We start from the raw sequence: 19,925 nt of genomic DNA, 5'->3' as shown, positions 1-19,925 counted from the left end.
CAATATTTGGATAAGCCAAGGCTAGGCAAAGCGAATGCTACATACCTGTAGAGGGTATTCTCCGAGGACAGCAGGCTGATTGTTCTCACTGATGGGTGACGTCCACGGCAGCCCCTCCAATCGGAAACTTCACTAGCAAAGTCCTTTGCTAGCCCGCGCGCACCGCGCATGCGCGGCCGTCTTCCCGCCCGAAACCGGCTCGAGCCGGCCAGTCCAGTATGTAGCAAGACAATACACTTCAAGGGAAGACACAACTCCAAAGGGGAGGCGGGCGGGTTTGTGAGAACAATCAGCCTGCTGTCCTCGGAGAATACCCTCTACAGGTATGTAGCATTCGCTTTCTCCAAGGACAAGCAGGCTGCTTGTTCTCACTGATGGGGTATCCCTAGCCCCCAGGCTCACTCAAAACAACAACATTGGTCAATTGGGCCTCGCAACGGCGAGGACATAACTGAGATTGACCTAAAAAATTTACCAACTAACTGAGAGTGTAGCCTGGAACAGAACAAACAGGGCCCTCGGGGGGTGGAGTTGGATCCTAAAGCCCAAACAGGTTCTGAAGAACTGACTGCCCGAACCGACTGTCACGTCGGGTATCCTGCTGCAGGCAGTAATGAGATGTGAATGTGTGGACAGATGACCACGTCGCAGCTTTGCAAATTTCCTCCATGGTGGCTGACTTCAAGTGGGCTACCGACGCTGCCATGGCTCTAACATTATGAGCCGTGACATGACCCTCAAGAGCCAGCCCAGCCTGGGCGTAAGTGAAGGAAATGCAATCTGCTAGCCAATTGGATATGGTGCGTTTCCCTACAGCCACTCCCCTCCTGTTGGGATCAAAAGAAACAAACAATTGGGCGGACTGTCTGTGGGGCTGTGTCCGCTCCAGATAGAAGGCCAATGCTCTCTTGCAGTCCAATGTGTGCAGCTGACGTTCAGCAGGGCAGGAATGAGGACGGGGAAAGAATGTTGGCAAGACAATTGACTGGTTCAGATGGAACTCCGACACAACCTTTGGCAGAAACTTAGGGTGAGTGCGGAGGACTACTCTGTTGTGATGAAATTTGGTGTAAGGGGCCTGGGCTACCAGGGCCTGAAGCTCACTGACTCTACGAGCCGAGGTAACTGCCACCAAGAAAATGACCTTCCAGGTCAAGTACTTCGGATGGCAGGAATTCAGTGGCTCGAAAGGAGGTTTCATCAGCTGGGTGAGAACGACATTGAGATCCCATGACACTGTAGGAGGCTTGACAGGGGGCTTTGACAAAAGCAAACCTCTCATGAAGCGAACAACTAAAGGCTGTCCTGAGATCGGCTTACCTTCCACTTGGTAATGGTATGCACTGATTGCACTAAGGTGAACCCTTACGGAGTTGGTCTTCAGACCAGACTCAGACAAGTGGAGAAGGTATTCAAGCAGGGTCTGTGTAGGACAAGAGCGAGGATCTAGGGCCTTGCTGTCACACCAGACGGCAAACCTCCTCCAATGAAAGAAGTAACTTCTCTTAGTGGAGTCTTTCCTGGAAGCAAGCAAGATGCGGGAGACACCCTCTGGCAGACCCAAAGAGGCAAAGTCTACGCCCTCAACATCCAGGCCGTGAGAGCCAGGGACTGGAGGTTGGGATGCAGAAGAGCCCCTTCGTCCTGCGTGATGAGGGTCGGAAAACACTCCAATCTCCACGGTTCTTCGGAGGATAACTCCAGAAGAAGAGGGAACCAGATCTGACGCGGCCAAAAGGGAGCAATCAGAATCATGGTGCCTCGGTCTTGCTTGAGTTTCAACAAAGTCTTCCCCACCAGAGGAATGGGAGGATAAGCATACAGCAGACCTTCCCCCAATCCAGGAGGAAGGCATCCGACGCCAGTCTGCCGTGGGCCTGAAGCCTGGAACAGAACTGAGGGACCTTGTGGTTCACTTGAGATGCGAAGAGATCCACCAGGGGGGTGCCCCACGCCTGGAAGATCTGTCGCACCACACGGGAATTGAGCGACCACTCGTGAGGTTGCATAATCCTGCTCAACCTGTCGGCCAGACTGTTGTTTACGCCTGCCAGATATGTGGCTTGGAGCACCATGCCTTGACGGCGAGCCCAGAGCCACATGCTGACGGCTTCCTGACACAGGGGGCGAGATCCGGTGCCCCCCTGCTTGTTGACATAGTACATGGCAACCTGATTGTCTGTCTGAATTTGGATAATTTGATGGGACAGCCGATCTCTGAAAGCCTTCAGAGCGTTCCAGATCGCTCGCAACTCCAGAAGATTGATCTGTAGATCGCTTTCTTGGAGGGACCACCTTCCTTGGGTGTGAAGCCCATCGACATGAGCTCCCCATCCCAGGAGAGACGCATCCGTGGTCAGCACTTTTTGAGGCTGAGGAATTTGGAAGGGACGTCCCAGAGTCAAATTGGAGCAAATCGTCCACCAATACAGGGATTCGAGAAAACTCGTGGACAGGTGGATCACGTCCTCTAGACCCCCGGCGGCCTGATACCACTGGGAGGCTAGGGTCCATTGAGCAGACCTCATGTGAAGGCGGGCCATGGGAGTCACATGAACTGTGGAAGCCATGTGGCCCAGCAATCTCAACATCTGCCGAGCTGTGATCTGCTGGGACGCTCGCACCCGCGAGACGAGGGACAACAAGTTGTTGGCCCTCGCCTCTGGGAGATAGGCGCGAGCCGTCCGAGAATCCAGCAGGGCTCCGATGAATTCGAGTTTCTGCACTGGGAGAAGATGGGACTTTGGGTAATTTATCACAAACCCCAGTAGCTCCAGGAGGCGAATAGTCATCTGCATGGACTGCAGGGCTCCTGCCTCGGATGTGTTCTTCACCAGCCAATCGTCGAGATATGGGAACACGTGCACTCCCAGCCTGCGAAGCGCCGCTGCTACCACAGCTAGGCACTTTGTGAACACCCTGGGCGCAGAGGCGAGCCCAAAGGGTAGCACACAGTACTGGAAGTGGCGTGCGCCCAGCTGAAATCGCAGATACTGTCTGTGAGCTGGCAGTATCGGGATGTGTGTGTAGGCATCCTTCAAGTCCAGAGAGCATAGCCAATCGTTTTGCTGAATCATGGGGAGAAGGGTGCCCAGGGAAAGCATCCTGAATTTTTTTTTTACGAGATATTTGTTCAGGGCCCTTAGGTCTAGGATGGGACGCATCCCCCCTGTTTTCTTTTCCACAAGGAAGTACCTGGAATAGAACCCCAGCCCTTCTTGCCCGGATGGCACGGGCTCGACCGCATTGGCGCTGAGAAGGGCGGAGAGTTCCTCTGCAAGTACCTGCTTGTGCTGGAAGCTGTAGGACTGAGCTCCCGGTGGACAATTTGGAGGTTGAGAGGCCAAATTGAGGGTGTATCCTTGCCGGACTATTTGGAGAACCCACTGATCGGAGGTTATGAGAGGCCACCTTTGGTGAAAAGCTTTCAACCTCCCTCCGACAGGCAGGTCGCCCGGCACTGACACTTGGATGTCGGCTATGCTCTGCTGGAGCCAGTCAAAAGCTCGCCCCTTGCTTTTGCTGGGGAGCCGCGGGGCCTTGCTGATTCGCACGCTGCTGACGAGAGCGAGCGCGCTGGGGCTTAGCCTGGGCCGCAGGCTGTCGGGAAGGAGGATTGTACCTACGCTTGCCAGAAGTATAGGGAACAGTCTTCCTTCCCCCGAAAAATCGTCTACCTGTAGAGGTAGAAGCTGAAGGCTGCCGGCGGGCGAACTTGTCGAATGCGGTGTCCCGCTGGTGGAGAGACTCTACCACCTGCTCGACTTTTTCGCCAAAAATGTTATCCGCACGGCAAGGCAAGTCCGTAATCCGCTGCTGGATTCTATTCTCCAGGTCGGCGGCACGCAGCCATGAGAGCCTGCGCATCACCACACCTTGAGCAGCGGCCCTGGACGCAACATCAAAAGTGTCATAAACTCCTCTGGCCAGGAATTTTCTGCACGCCTTCAGCTGCCTGACCACCTCCTGAAAAGGCTTGGCTTGCTCAGGGGGAAGAGCATCAACCAAGCCCGCCAACTGCCGCACATTATTCCGCATGTGTATGCTCGTGTAGAGCTGGTAAGACTGGATCTTGGACACGAGCATAGAGGAATGGTAGGCCTTCCTCCCAAAGGAGTCTAAGGTTCTAGCGTCCTTGCCCGGGGGCGCCGAAGCATGTTCCCTAGAACTCTTAGCCTTCTTTAGGGCCAAATCCACAACTCCAGAGTCATGAGGCAACTGAGTGCGCATCAGCTCTGGGTCCCCATGGATCCGGTACTGGGACTCGATCTTCTTGGGAATGTGGGGATTAGTTAATGGCTTGGTCCAGTTCGCAAGCAATGTCTTCTTCAGGACATGGTGCAAGGGAACAGTGGACGCTTCCTTAGGTGGAGAAGGATAGTCCAGGAGCTCAAACATTTCAGCCCTGGGCTCGTCCTCCACAACCACCGGGAAGGGGATGGCCGTAGACATCTCCCGGACAAAGGAGGCAAAAGACAGACTCTCGGGAGGAGAAAGCTGTCTCTCAGGAGAGGGAGTGGGATCAGACGGAAGACCCTCAGACTCCTCGTCAGAGAAATATCTGGGATCTTCCTCTTCCTCCCACGAGGCCTCACCCTCGGTGTCAGACACAAGTTCACGGACCTGTGTCTGCAACCTCGCCCTGCTCGACTCCGTGGAACCCCGTCCACGATGGGGGCGTCGAGAGGTAGACTCCCTCGCCCGCATCGGCGAAGCTCCCTCCGCCGACGTAGTCGGGGAGCCTTCCTGGGAGGTGGCCGCGGTCGGTACCGCACGCGGTACCGACGTCGGGGACCTCAACCTGGGCGATGGGCCAGCCGGCGCCACGCTCGACGGTACCGGTGGCGCAAGCACCGCCGGTACCGGAGGGGTAGGGCGCAACAGCTCTCCCAGAATCTCTGGGAGAACGGCCCGGAGGCTCTCGTTTAGAGCGGCTGCAGAGAAAGGCTGAGAGGTCGATGCAGGCGTCGACGTCAGTACCTGTTCCGGGCGTGGAGGCTGTTCCGGGCTGTCCAGAGCGGAGCGCATCGACACCTCCTGAACAGAGGGTGAGCGGTCCTCTCGGTGCCGATGCCTGCTGGGTGCCGAATCCCTCGGCGACCCAGAGCTCTCGGTGCCGACACGGGGAGGAGACCGGTGTCGATGCTTCTTCGATTTCTTCCGAAGCATGTCACCGGAGCTCCCCGGCACCGACGAGGAGGACGTCGAATCCATCCGTCGCTTCCTCGTGGCCGAGACTGAAGAAGGTCGATCTCGGGGGGGCTGTACCGCAGGAGCCCTCAGGGTAGGCGGAGACCCACCCGAGGGCTCACCGCCACCAGCAGGGGAATGGACAGCCCTCACCTGCACTCCACCCGATGCACCACCGTCCGACGACATCAGCAGACGAGGTCCTGGTACCACCGACGTCGATGCAGCTATCCGATGTCTCGGCGCCGATGCAGAGGCCCGATGCCTCGATGCACTCGATGCAGGGGCGGCCGAGGAAGATGGTCTGGACGCTGACGACGTCGATGCACTCGAAGATCCCGGTGCCGATGCCGACGAAGAGCCCGAGAACAACACGTTCCACTGGGCTAGTCTCGCTACCTGAGTCCGCCTTTGAAGCAGGGAACACAGACTGCAGTTCTGAGGGCGGTGCTCGGCCCCCAGACACTGAAGACACGACGAGTGTCGATCAGTGAGCGAGATAACCCGGGCGCACTGGGTGCACTTCTTGAAGCCGCTGGAAGGCTTCGATGTCATGGGCGGAAAAATCACGCCGGCGAAATCAAAAGCCGAAATGGCGAAATTTGAAGCACCAAATTTAGAGGGAGAAAAATCTCGACCGAGGCCGAAAAGAGGCCTACCCCGACGACGAAAGAAAACTTACCGGGGCAAAAAAGCTGGAAGTACGGGGAGGATTTACACGAAACCCGGCGGGGGGTTTCCGGAGCACTTCCCGACTAGGACAAAGCTTTCCCGAAGGAAAAAAACACGTTCAAAACAAATTGGACGCGCGAGGTCGACTTTCCGGGGCTCGACACGGCGAAAACACGACCGTACCGAGTGCGGACAAAAGAAGACTGGCCGGCTCGAGCCGGTTTCGGGCGGGAAGACGGCCGCGCATGCGCGGTGCGCGCGGGCGCGCGAGGGCTAGCAAAGGACTTTGCTAGTGAAGTTTCCGATTGGAGGGGCTGCCGTGGACGTCACCCATCAGTGAGAACAAGCAGCCTGCTTGTCCTCGGAGAATGTACAATAAAATATCAAAGAAAACTGAAAAGAATTCCATTTTAAAAAAGGAAAGCAAACCACACATACCAAAATCAAAAACAAAGGGGAGAGGAAACAACAAGGGTAATAAAAAAAAACACCATAAAAGATGCAGTGCCCACTGTTAACACTCATCATCCCCAATCTCTATGAAGCCTCAAAAGCTATTTAGATTTGTCACCTCTATCTCTAAACCTCTAAATTTACATGTTGAATATAAATGTATAAGTTAATAAAAATATTCCTAATCCCACCTCCCATATCCACATTTCTATCCAATATGTATCTACCATACAATTTAACTTCTCCATATTGCAAAAGTGTTGCCTTGTCCATTTACATCTCAACAATCCACCCTTCCCACTCAAACCATTTAGAGCATTCCCTTAAGTACCTTCCCCGTGCAACTTCCAGTATATTTCATCATTTATGCCACACTCCAAACTTGCATACCATACCCAGATTCCTTGCACTAAAAATATATATCACAGACATATTCCTTTAATCAACATACTCTTTCATAGGCCTGTGAGAAAAAACAGGGGTTCACTTACTTCCTGTATTTGCTCTAGTAACCGTGGTGCACAATTTACTCTTTTACTTCTATTTATTTCTATAGTGCTACCACATGCACCAGCCCTGTACAAATATTTTCTTAGATTATTAAAACAGAAATATGTCTTGTGATTTAACTCCTTTATTTATTACTGCATTTGTGCCAGAACGTATAGTGCTTGGCAAGAGGTATATACAAATTACCCAAAGATTCTTTTCTGAATCAAAATTACTGCTTGTAAGGAGAAATTTCATAGGCCGTGCTCTACAATAGGCATAAAGTACTGAACAATGAGACTAGAATGGAGGAGTAGCTTAACAGAGCAGCAGCCTGAGAACCAGGGAAGCCTGGTTCAAATTCCACTGCTGCTCCTTGGAATATTGGGCAAGTCACTTAACCCTCCACTTACAAACTCAAGATTTTGAGCTTTCCAGGGACAGAAATATACCTACTGTACTTGAATGCACACCACTTCAATAGCTTTCAGGTGGTATATAAGAAATTTCAATAAAATAAATGTAATATTGTTATTTTTCTGTACAGGTCTGTAGGATCACTAATATCCTGGTTTTCAGATCCTACCTTAGCAACAATACCTTCAGTATTTTATTGCTCCCTAATTAACACCATGCTGGCCACTGATTCAATCATAACTCAGTGCAAAGTTAGGGCCCTGTTTACTAAGACACGCTAGCGTTTTTAGCGCGTGCCTAAAATTATCGTGCGCTAAATGCTAGAGACACCCATATATAACTCTGATTTTTTTTTTTTTTGATATATAACTGCCTTGTTGTCCTATTTGATGCAAAAAAACAGTTATTCAAATTTTTTTTAAACAATGGAAGTAAAGCAGGAGTAATATAAGTACATATGCAAACAACATATTTAACTGGAGGACCAGCCTAACAGTGCAGTGGGCTGTGAACTGCCAGCTGCTCTTTGTGAATTGACCTTCCATTGCATCAGGTACAAAATTTAGACTGTAAGCCCTCGGGGGACAAAAAGACTTATTTGCCTGTGATGGTGTTTATATTCCTGACACAAAGTCCTCCAGTAAAGAACAGCAGGCAGCCAAGAAACTGGAAGGCATCCTAAAGATCTCTCAGGGAAGCAGCAGCAAAATAAAAAAATAAAAATTAAAAAAAGGCACATTTAATGTTTCTTTAAAAACCTAAAGAATCCTTGGAGGTTGCATCCAATAGAAAGCAGAGCAAGCATTCTAAATCAAGCCTAGAAAAGCTGTATAATACAGGAGGAAAGGCATACTTTTCTGCAAGAGGCAAGGTAAGAGAAAATAATTAAAGTATAAGGGTAATTCCAAGTTTGGAGCACGCCGAATCCCGGGGGTTGAAATTTGTTTTCTATTTTCTACCATGGGGGGTGTTCCCGGCGGTAACTGGCAGCGTGTCCACGCTGGTGCACACTGCATGGTTACTGCACGCAAGCCCTTACCACTAAGTCAATGGCTGGCGGTAAGGGCTCAGGCCGTAAATAGGTGCACGCTATTTTTAATTTTTGCGCATGCCCATTAAAAAAATGGCCCAGCGCGTGCCCAAAAGATGTGCCCACACTTCTGCCGGCCACTTTTTACCATGGCTTTGTAGAAGGACCTCTAAGTGTCCTAGATACTAAGCTTAGGGATAGTCTCTGTCCATCTCAGTGGAAGGCTACAGGATTATACATAAGGTCAGAGCCAGGGTATTTTTTGTTGTTGTTGTTTTATTTTTCCTCGCTAGGGAGGATTTAGGTTTGTTTGAGTGCCCCTCCTTCATACAGAGAATGTAGTAAAAGCAGTCAGCATTGCTGTGTTTAAACAAGGCTTGGACAAGTTCTTGGGAGGAAAAGTTTACAAACCATCATTAACAAGGAAGACCTAAAGGATGCTTATCCCTGGGGGTAGTCAGCATAAAATGTGACCTGAACTAGTCACTGTTTGAAGCAAGATACTGGGCATGATGAACCTTTGGTCTGACCCAGTATGGACATTCTTATGTTCTAATAAATCTTGCATAAGTCATGGAACCAGCTGCATTGGTTGTTCCTTCTGTTAAACAGCTGGACTCTCACCCTGCATGTGGTGAAGCAGAGCAGCAAAATTCTAACAGACACATTCAGGCACATATTTCTTTAAAAATACAATAAAAGCTGTTACTATTAAAAAGAAATACAATTCATAACACTGTGTGCATTAAAATTAGCAAATATAGATCTTGCTCTCTCAAAGAAATGCAACACCAGTTTAATATCACAGCTAAAAAAAATTATTAATTTTCACTCACTAGATCGTCTACTAACATTAAAAAAAATTCTGTTTTGCTTAAACTATTGAATGATACTGAAATATAAAGTATGTTTGTACAGTAGTATAAAATGCCCACCAAGTCTGACAGGCTAAATTATCTTCCCTATGCCTGGCCTCAGTCTGACTCTTTCTCCCTAATCTATACCTGTTCTGTGGCCTCACATGAACTGTTGCAGTCTTGTGATTGATCCCCAGCCCCTCCTTCTTCCAAGGAGCATTGTTGCTCAGGCTTTTTGCTGGCTACACTGGTTTCTCCTATCCCCAGACTCACCTTGTTTGGCTTTGGTCCCCAACTCTTCTCCCTCCTATCTCTGTACCTGCTCTTTGCCGTGTGTGAACTACTGCTACTCTCCGAGTGCACACCATCCCCTTATTTCTCTTGATGACCTCACTCACTGAAGTCATCCATTGGAATAGCTGAGCTGCTCTGGCCTCCAGAATTGTGTTGTTCATCTGCTAACCACAGTGTTCGCTCCCCTCCTCCCTCATCTATTACCTGTTTCATGTGGGTCAATATTCTCATGCCCTGGCATATAGGAGACTGTCAATGAGGCGTATTTTCAAAGCACTTAGACTTACAAAGTTCCATAGTAACCCTCAATGTCTTATATCCTGTGTTACTGATGGATGCAATGTACATGTGTGGCTCCTGGTCCATGATGCATAGACCAACGTAGTAAAACTGATGTCCCAAGGATCATACCGCATGTGCCCAAACTGTGCCTATTTCAAAATCAATAAATGGCACATCCCTAGGATTTCCTAGCTATGCATTGCCAAACTTCTGTAGATTACATGGTCTTGGAACAATGGCTCTGACAGAGAGATAAACATATGCTCTTTTATTAGTACAGATTAAAGCGCACTTCCACCAAGAAAAGTTAGACAGTAAAAACAAACTATGCTAACATGAAGTTGAGTACATATAACCTGAAAGACTTATTTTTGAGATTAAAAATACATTTACAGATTTAGTTACATCACAGTAAAAATGCTTTAGGGTATTCACTTTTCAGGAGGGAATGCCATGAGACAATGATGTCAGTTCATGTAAGAATTATCTTAAGATCTGCATTCCATTGTATCCGTTATTTCACTATAGACCTATTTCAAGGTTCTATTTATTGCCAATGGATATGGTAATTCCACACTTCCATGAAATAAACGTTCTAACGGCACAACGGCCAGTTTTCAAACCTATTATCCATTTGTAAAATTTAAAAAGCGCACAGACATACAGGAAGGATTAAGGTGGGATGAGCGTCCTCAAGTCTGCTCTTTAACCAAATGAAATCTTGGTAGCGTCGTCGAACTTCATATTCACTTGAGTCAAATTCACCACGTGATGTCTGAAAATTGTAATATCAAATGAAAAATTGAAAAGTTTTCCTAATACCACATAGAAACCATAAGAAAAAACTTTTAAAAATATCCTGAAATGGATTAGATAGATATATATAACCCCGGATCTATATTTTCACTGATAACAAAAAAGTCTATTTATTTGGTAACCAGTCCAAAATCTGAACCTAATTCAAAAATGACATTTTGAGGGCAATTCCATAAAGGAATGTGGGCACCTACTTTCCTTTTATAGAATACTAGTGTAGCCAGGTATATATGTGCACATGTGTTGAAGTGGAAGCACTTAAGTCAGCCATAGAGCTGGTATTTTTTTTTTTGTTACATTTGTACCCCGCGCTTTCCCACTCATGGCAGGCTCAATGCGGCTTACATATTGTATACAGGTACTTATTTGTACCTGGGGCAATGGAGGGTTAAGTGACTTGCCCAGAGTCACAAGGAGCTGTCTGTGCCTGAAGTGGGAATCGAACTCAGTTCCTCAGTTCCCCAGGACCAAAGTCCACCACCCTAACCACTAGGCCACTCCTCCATAAATGTAAACATAAATGTATAAATGTTAATGCCTAGATTTGGGAAATATACACACACAGTCGTGCAACCCACTCATGCTCTGCCCATGTGAATGCCTACCTACAAAAGTATACGCTATTAAAGATATGTGCCTACTTACAAAATTGCATGTAGCCAGATTACTGTCATTTACACCTGTATGTGTTCACATATACATGTGCATAGGCCTCATTTAGACTACTGTGTGCAATTCTGGACACCTTCAAGATATAAAACAGGATGGAGTCGGTCCAGAGGGGTGGCTACAAAATTGGTCGGTGGTCTCTGTCAAAAAGCGCAGGGGGACAGACTTTCAGACCTCAATATGTATACTCTGGAGGAAAGGAGGGGCAAGCATGTGGGATCTCTTAGGGAAAGGAGGAGATAGTGGTTCCCGAGAAAGGGCAGATTGGATGGGCCATTTGGTCCTTATCTGCCATCATATTTCTATGTTTCTAAATTACTAGAATAGTGGCATTTACACACATAATCCTGAATCTACAGAATTACCTCTATTGTGACTAAGGAAAAATCTCTATTGCACTATTATGTACCTGAATCTGCCCTCTTTCCACTATGCATATCTGTAGCACAATCCTGCATTAAAACAACAAACTCGAAATAAGATGATGAAATGCAGCTGCCAAATGTTTTGATCATTAATAAAAGAAAGGGGGGAACAGTTACAAACTACAAATAAAAGAGGTAGGAACAGTTACAAACTATAGCCGAGTGCTATACGAGACCTGGTAGCCTGGCCACTGGTTAATATCTAATGCCTCTGGCTCCTTTTCCCCTCTTTTTCTTTTTTATTTTCTTCACATCATAGTTTCTTTTGTTCCTATTTTTTTTTGACACTAAATATTTTGATGAAATGTTCCCATTTTCTACAATTTGCAGGGGTACTTCATTATTCACCTTTTGCTATTTTCAGACTGCCATAGGTCAGAAAATACAGGAATTGAGACAAATGCTTGAAATTGCAAAAATCAATGACAACAAGAAATCCTACTACCGAGCGTTCAGAAATAAAATTTAAATCAAGACTTACTTTTGTAGCAACTCTGTAAGTAATGAATGTCTCAATGGCAGTGAAGTGGCTTTCAGGATCATCCACAGTGATAAAGAGGTCCTTTACATCAGGCTCTTCCTCAAACTTGTTCTGATTATCATAGATGAAGGAGATACCACCATTGTAGAACTGAATGAGTTTGCATCCGTTAATGTGGTGTCCTATGGATATATAAACGTTCAAATTGGCTGATCAATGTTTTCAATTTACATATATGCCATGATAAAATTTGTGGGAAATCCTCCATGGCTTGGCTTCTTTCGAGGCTGAGCCATACAGCGCTGCTTAAGTCTAGAAACCTCACAGAAATGTTTAGTAGCAGTAATACCTGGGTTGATATTATGCAATCTGGCACCCGTGATTCAGAAAGAATTTTTTTAACGAAAAATACAAAGCAGCAAAGGTAAGTCTACCTTAGCAGGGAATGCACACTATGACCCTCATTTTACAAGACCTATTCGCATTTAAGATGTGCGTGAACCAGCACAAACATTTATCTTGCATAAACATCTACGTCCCCATTTTATAAAGCCATGGTATGCATGTCTCAAACCCAAGTGAGCAAATGGCATGGGGTGTGGTCTGGGGGTGTTTTGGACACAATCACAGAAGAGCCAATCTCCACCGTCAACATGATACCAGCAAGGAAGCACAGAGATAACAAAACTCACACAACCTCTTAATGAGGTGCTAATGAAAATCTTTAATATAAATAAATGACTCAACACTGGCCGTGTTTTGGCCTACTAGGCCTGCATCAGGAATCTAATGCCCAATGTCAAATATGAAAAAGCTTGCATAGCAGCGGTTCTGAACAACAGTGAATATCACGTCTGAGATAATCTGTAGTATAAAGAATGGTGTCTCGATTGATGTCTACAGCTTTTGGTGCAAGATACTTTATGCTATGAGAGTGTGCCTTATTTATATTAAAAAGATTGTTATTAGCACCTCATTATATTGTTGAGTTGGGGGTGGTTTGGGCAGGACAAAGGTGTGGCAAGTTGATAGACATTTATTCCCCATTTCAGATGGGGATTAAACATCTGTGTTCTAAAAGATCGATGTTGGAAGTAGAGAGTTGCACGGGGACAGAAATCTTACCCATCCCCGCCCGTCCCTGCTAGAATCTCACCCATCCCCACTGGAATCTTACCCATCCCCGCAAAAATTTAATCCATCCCAACCCGTCCCCACCCATCCCCGTAAGAATTTAATGGTACATAAAAGAAAATTCTGGTCAGCTCCCTCAGTCTCTCTCTGGATTTGAGCCACATCACTGTAGGCAAGGAAGGAATGGAAGCTGAAACTTAGAACATTCTGGTGTGCACATGTAAGATTTGTCTCTGATTTTTGGCACTGTGTGCTGAGAGGTCACCACATGCACGCGCCAGTAGGTCAGGTGTCAGAGCTGAGGTCTGCGCATCAGCCCGGGAGCAAAGAGGATTAATTGTAACATAGTAAGTGACAGCAAATAAAGACCTGAATGGTCCATCCAGTCTGCCCAATAGTCACACATTATCAATCCATGATTAAATCAACGAGTGTGATATTATATACTTTTCTTCCGTGTTTCTGGAACATAGACCATAGAAGTCTATCTGGCCCTATCCTTATGTTCCAACTGCTGGAGTTCTCGCTGAAGCCCACTCCAGTCTATTCATCTTCTCATTTGTGGGATACAGACCGTAAAAATCTGTCCAGCACTGTCCTTATATTCCAGCCACTGAAGTTGCTGTCTAAGCCCTTTCTAGCCCATCCTAAACCAGACTGCCATATATTAGACACAGACCATACAAGTCTTCCCGGTATCGGACCTAGTTAATCACTGCCAGAGTCACCATCTAAGCGTCACTTGACACATCCACACACATGCAGCCATTTATGGTTAGGATTTTTATAACTTCCATTTTCTAATTAGAGATCCTCTGTGTTCAACCAAGCCTTTTTGAATTCCTTCATCATTTGTGTCTCTACCACCTCCTTAACGGAAGACTTTACACATTTGTGCTGTTAAAGCAAGGAGGAAGAGGAGGAGGAGGAGGAGACAGCATTCAAGGTACTCGGTAGATGAGAGGCTGATGCAGTGCAGCTTACACTTCCACGGGAACCCCGCAGGACCTGCTTCCGTCCCCGAGGGAACCCCGCAGAACTGCTTCTGTCCCCACGGGAACCCCGCAGGACCTGCTTCCGTCCCTGCGGGAATCCCGCAGGTTCCGCGGGATTCCCGCGAACCCCGTCCCCATGCAGCTCTCTAGTTGGAAGTTACACCTGCTACCAGGCATGCGTACATTTGGCAACTGCTCCTATTAAGCAGCACGCCACTGGAGGAATTAGGAAAGACTGCCCCCTTAATTCCCCAGTGGTCTTGTACCCCTTCCCAAAATGCCAAACTAGCAAGGGAAACCAGTCTCTGTGAGACCACTAGGACAATACATGTTTATATTTCTAAATTGGCATTTTATGTGGTTTTCAACCTGTGGACATTTTTGACTTTTCCTCCTAAAATGGATATTTACGCTGCTTGCACTCAGCGCACAAACATATTTTAGAATAACCTGTAAGTCTGCAGATTCTAAGGTATTAGAGAAACTGAGACATCCTGACCTGGCTGTTCATTATTTATTTATTAACAAACCTTTATTATACATTTGAACATCCAGCAGCATACACCAGCAACAGTAGATACACAGTGGTTTCTTCAGTGTATCTAGCTAGTACAGTTAGAAACTAATTGCCCACCCCCTCTCCCACTGTGCAGACATCAAATTTTCGTCATCAGTACACAAGATCAAGCAGAAGCTGTTATAGGTCCAAAACTGCGCTTCCATTAATTATATAGAGCCCGATGTTTTTCAAAAGAAAACATCTTAAAATAGCAGAGCGCTGTCAAGTGATACATGCTATACCAGTGGTCCAACTTTTGCAGTACCATCTGATAATCGGGAATCTGAGAAAAGTTCCATATGGCAGCAATCGCCACCCAAGCAGCGGTAAAACCAAGCTGTAAAATAAGATCAGCACCTTCATCTAAAGAGGGTAATGGCCTGTTCAAGAGTGCCAATTCAATATTTACTTCTATGTCCTCCTGCAAAATCTGTGGTAACATGGTAAATACCTTAATCTAATAAGGTTGCACTAAGAGGCAAATCCCACCATATAAAATAATATGTCCCCCTACCCCCCTCCAACAGAACTCCTCCCGACTAAGACCTATTTTGGCAAGCCTAACGGGAGTAAGATACCAATGAAATAAGACCTTATAGCCATTCTCCATTATTACTGAAGAGATACCCAGGGATGCTGTCTGTTGACAAATAGTATCCCACTCCTCAATGCTAAATTCCTTCCCCAAGTCCCCCTCCCACTGCAACATATAAGAAAGCTTTGTAGACCCCCCCCCCCCCCCCCCTCTGATTCAAGCATTGATGTATTTGAGAGATGGCTCCCTTTTGCACCACAGGTCCCAATAGTTTTTCAAATTGTCCTTTTCCTATACCCAAATCCATCAACACTCTTGGACCCTGAAGATAATGCTTGAGTTGCAAATAAGGAAAAATATCCCTTCTGCTGCAGATCTCCAAATGTGCACTCCCCTCCCCCAACTGGGTCAAATAGTTGGCCCATGCATACTAACCCCAACCTTTCCCATCTATTAAACAGGGCTGGGCCTCTGCTAGGTGCAAATTCCTCATTGTACAATATTGGCATGTACCAGGAATAAAGTTTTCCACCCAAGCGTGGTCGCACAATCTGCCAAATAGTTTCCCCGCATGGAAAGGGCCCCTTTCCCTTCCCCAAATGAGACCCCACTGGTAACCAGGGAAGATTGGACAGAGGTACGTCCTCTTCCCCTTCATATTTTAACTCCACCACTTTTTACCCCCCCCCCCAAGAGGCTGGAGTCTTTTTGTCCAGTCCATGGGGCGTAGTTGACAGTTTCATTTGGGGAGGGGGGAGGGCAAAGGGTGGGGCACGGCACATTAGCATATTCATTTGCATACATCTTATACATATTCATTATAGTTATTCAAAACATACACACAAGCCTAAAACACTGAATATGAAACCAACGTGTGTGTGTGTGTGTGTGTGTGTGTGTGTATATATATATATATATATATATATATATATATATACATATACACACACACACACACAAAAAGTGCAATCCGCTTAAGTGCAAGGGTCTGAGACCAAAGAAATGCATGCAGTTAACCGGAGCATGCACTTAACTGTTGTGACCCAAAGAACCTTGACAGCTGATAAACAATATGTACAGTACTGTTTATTATACATACAGTATACAGTCTCCGTTAACTGACGTTATACAGTCTCCATTAATTGATGTTAGGCTTACTTGAAGTAATCAGTCATAGTCCTCTGTACACTCTTGTGTCTGTGAGTTCCATAGACTACGTCTGTCAGACGATAAAAACGGTCATAGCACTGACATCCAGTGGCCTCCAGATAGGCCCGCACGTTGTTGAGACTCTCCAGCGCTCTTGCAAAAGTGACAGGAGGTTGTTGAATTTCGTCAGCATGTGCCTCGCTGCTCATTTCATCATCTGTTTCATCATCAGCCGTTGCCTGCGTGTAGGCGCATATCTGGACATCAGTGCTGTCGTCAGCTGTTTGTAGATCGTAATCCACAACTACATAGTGATGAAAATCCTCTTCAGTAACACCACTTGGGATGTCAATAGTCTGTTCATCTGACGCATTTGCAACAGCTGCATCTGTTTCATCCCTCTCCACATCCCTAACAAAGCTTGCCCGCTTGTAGCAGTTCACAATGGTTGCCTGTGTAACATGATTCCAGGCTTCTTTCTGCATACGTAGGGAATCCAACAGTGACAGATTATGAGCCAGTTCAACAGCACGTTTATCCTTACCAGTCTGGTCATCCATAACGCTCATCAGACGACGTAGCACAAGAGCCAGATAATGTTGTTTGAAATTGGCTATTGTGCCCTGATCCATAGATTGGATCAGAGAGGTAGTGTTTGGTAGAAGGAAGACCACCTTGACGTTAGCTTGACATCATCACTGTGTGCAGCACAATTATCACAAAGCAACAAAATCTGATGCTTTTGTGCCCGCATTCTGGTGTCTAACTTCTTTAGCCACTGCTTCCAAATTTCCCCAGTCATCCATGAATTTGCGTTAGCCTCGTATGACACAGGAAGTCGCTTAACATTCTTGAAGCAACGGGGCTGTTTGCTCTTTCCAATGACGAGTGGTTCCAACTTCTCACTCCCATCCATATTGCAGCAAAGGAGGATCGACAGTCGGTCCTTCGACGTTTTACTTCCTGTAGTTTCAGCTTGTTTGAATGCAAGTGTTCCATCAGGAATCGCTCGCCAATAGAGACCGTTTTCGTCAGCATTGAAAATGTCACGGGGTGCAAACTTGTTCAAGATGGTAGGAAGAACTGAAACAACCCAATTTTCAGCACCAAAGTCATCAGCGTCTTGTTTTTCACCATGCTGTTTCTTGAATTTTATATTGTTCCTCTCCTTCCATCTTTCCAACCATCCAACAGTGGCTTTGAATTCAGTTAGTCCAAGACTTTCAGCTAGCATTAGCTTTCTCCATAAGCAGTGGCCCACTGACAGGAAATTGTCTGCTCCTGACTTGAGAAAACCACCAAATAAGAGCATCCCGTTCGTTTTCGTTTCGGATTTGTATTGTTTTTCTTTCTGCTTCAAGATATGTGAAATTTGACTGGGATTGACACCATATTCTTTAGCAATAGATGCTTGACTTTCTTTGTTTTCTAATTTTTTAAGAATTTCTATTTGTTTAGCCAATGTTAAAGTTTTACAGTTGCACGACGATGATGACGACGACGACGACTCCAGTGTACACTCTAACAACATTCTTTCGTTTCTTCTGCCTGTGGCAGTTAACCGAGATTTCAAATCTACCGCCCCTTTGTCATGCGCCAATTGGCTTCCATATTCCGCAAGTGCGCTTATGTGGAGTCTTTCCTGCAGAGGAGTGGTCTTAAACCATGCATATAAGCAAATCTTGCACTTATCAGTGGTGCGCTAAACCGAAGTTTGTCCCCATAGAAACTGATGGCGCCAAAAACGGGACCGAAGTACGGCATGCAGTTAAACAGAGCATGTGCTTATCCGACGTGCACTTAAATGGAATGCACTGTATATGTATGTATATATATATATATATATATATATATATATATATATATATATATATATATACACACACACGAAAATAAATAGGGGATCACAAAAAAAACATTCATGGAGACCCCCCTCACCTCCACCCAAGAAAGCCTGAGCCTACAAGCAGGGCAATACCAGTAAAACAGAAATGTTTTTTTTTCTCCTGTACTCTGCAAAATATAAAACTAAAAAACATAAATGTACATGTGACAAAGCAGGCACATCACAATCTTTAAAAAATATTAAATACTTTTTTTTTTCATTTCTACCTTTGTTGTCTGAGCACTATCTTTCTGATTGGGCTGGACCCACTCACTTCCACTTTCCATGTGTCAGATTTCTAAATTCTTTTCCAAGTTTGCTTTTCCATTTCTTCTCTCTCCTCGTCATCTTCCTTTCCTTTTCTACATCTGTCTGGTGCTGATCTTTTATCACTCCTAGCTCCATCCCTGTCTCTCCTTCCTCTTGCCTCCAAGGCCATTCTTCCATCTTTTACCTTATACCCCATATCCTAGTGCCTCTCTTTCACAAACTTTTCAGCCCCATTTCCACCCTCACTCAACCCATTCAAAGACCCATCCTCTTTCTCCCATACCCCTCCCAAGTACCCCATCCCCTTTCAATGCCTTACCCTCTCTCCAGTCTTCCAGGTCATTTGAATTATGTCTCAAACATTCTCCACAGTCAAACCCTTTTCTCTTGTACCTCATAACACCTTCACTCATTCTCCCAACTCATCAATATACCCTAACTCATACTTAAAATTGCCAAGTATTCATTATCTCCTCGAAACTCTCACTCCCACCTCTCCTATCCATAATTCCCTACTCTGCTCCCCAAATTTCTCCCTCATTCAATCACCAAGTCCCATCCATCTTCTGCTCCTTCTCCCATGGGCGTAGACTGGGGGGGGGGCGAGGGGGGGCAATGCCCCCCCGAACGACGATGAGGCGCCGCCGCGCCAGTAGTTAAAAAAAACCAAGCAGGCACGCGCTCCTCTCCGTTCGCTTGGCTTCCCCTGCCCTCTCTGCGTCCCGCCTTCCTCTGACGTCATTTCCTTTTGGGCGGGACGCAGACAGAGAGGGCAGGGAAGCCAAGCGGACGGAGAGGAGCGTGTCCGTCTACCCCCTCTCTTCCTCCCTCCCTCCGGCGCAGGCAGCAGTCTTTTCAGTGTTCCTGGTAGCGGTAGCGATGTACACGCTGCCTTCAGCTCTGCCCCGAAGCCTTCTCTTCAAGTTCCTGTTCCCGCTTTCTCACTGAGGCTGCCGGCGGCTCAGGGGATTGGAGGGTTGGGGAAGTGATACTGGGTGTCGCGGGGCTGGAAGGAGAGAAAAAGATGCTGCTGTAGCTGCACCACTCATGGGGATGCCAGGCAGCAAAATGGGGTAGCAGCTCATTGGGGGGGGGGGGGCAATGCCCCCTTCGCACCCCCCAATCTACGCCCATGTGGTCCAGTCCTGGTTATGAACTTGCATCCCAGTGTGGGATTTGTAGTGCCTGATCCTGCAAGCTGTAAGTCCCTTAATGCACCAGGATGTAGTGGTCAGAAATTGAGGACTGTCCCCAAATCTGCAGCCTGGAACTGGGTAACTTTGCAATTCTGTATGTGTGTGATATATATATATATATATAAAG

At 46.6% G+C, this 19,925-nt stretch overlaps 1 protein-coding gene across 1 annotated transcript in view; it reads right to left on the bottom strand.

Moving 5' to 3' along the window:
• The window catches only part of SNX7 (sorting nexin 7), an 89,101-nt gene extending 70,086 nt beyond the window's left edge, over positions 1-19,015 (bottom strand). Inside the window, exons 1-3 of the mRNA XM_030206739.1 lie at positions 18,922-19,015; positions 12,076-12,257; positions 10,349-10,459 (exon numbers count right to left, since the gene is read on the bottom strand). Of these exons, the coding sequence (XP_030062599.1) occupies positions 10,349-10,459; positions 12,076-12,257; positions 18,922-19,015 (387 nt within the window). The remainder of the gene's footprint in view (positions 1-10,348; positions 10,460-12,075; positions 12,258-18,921) is intronic.
• Positions 19,016-19,925: the final 910 nt, after the last annotated feature.

Source organism: Microcaecilia unicolor, chromosome 6 (genome assembly GCF_901765095.1).
Source record: "Microcaecilia unicolor chromosome 6, aMicUni1.1, whole genome shotgun sequence".
In the NCBI taxonomy this organism is placed as follows: domain Eukaryota; kingdom Metazoa; phylum Chordata; class Amphibia; order Gymnophiona; family Siphonopidae; genus Microcaecilia; species Microcaecilia unicolor.
This window is presented reverse-complemented; position numbering and strand designations above follow the sequence as displayed.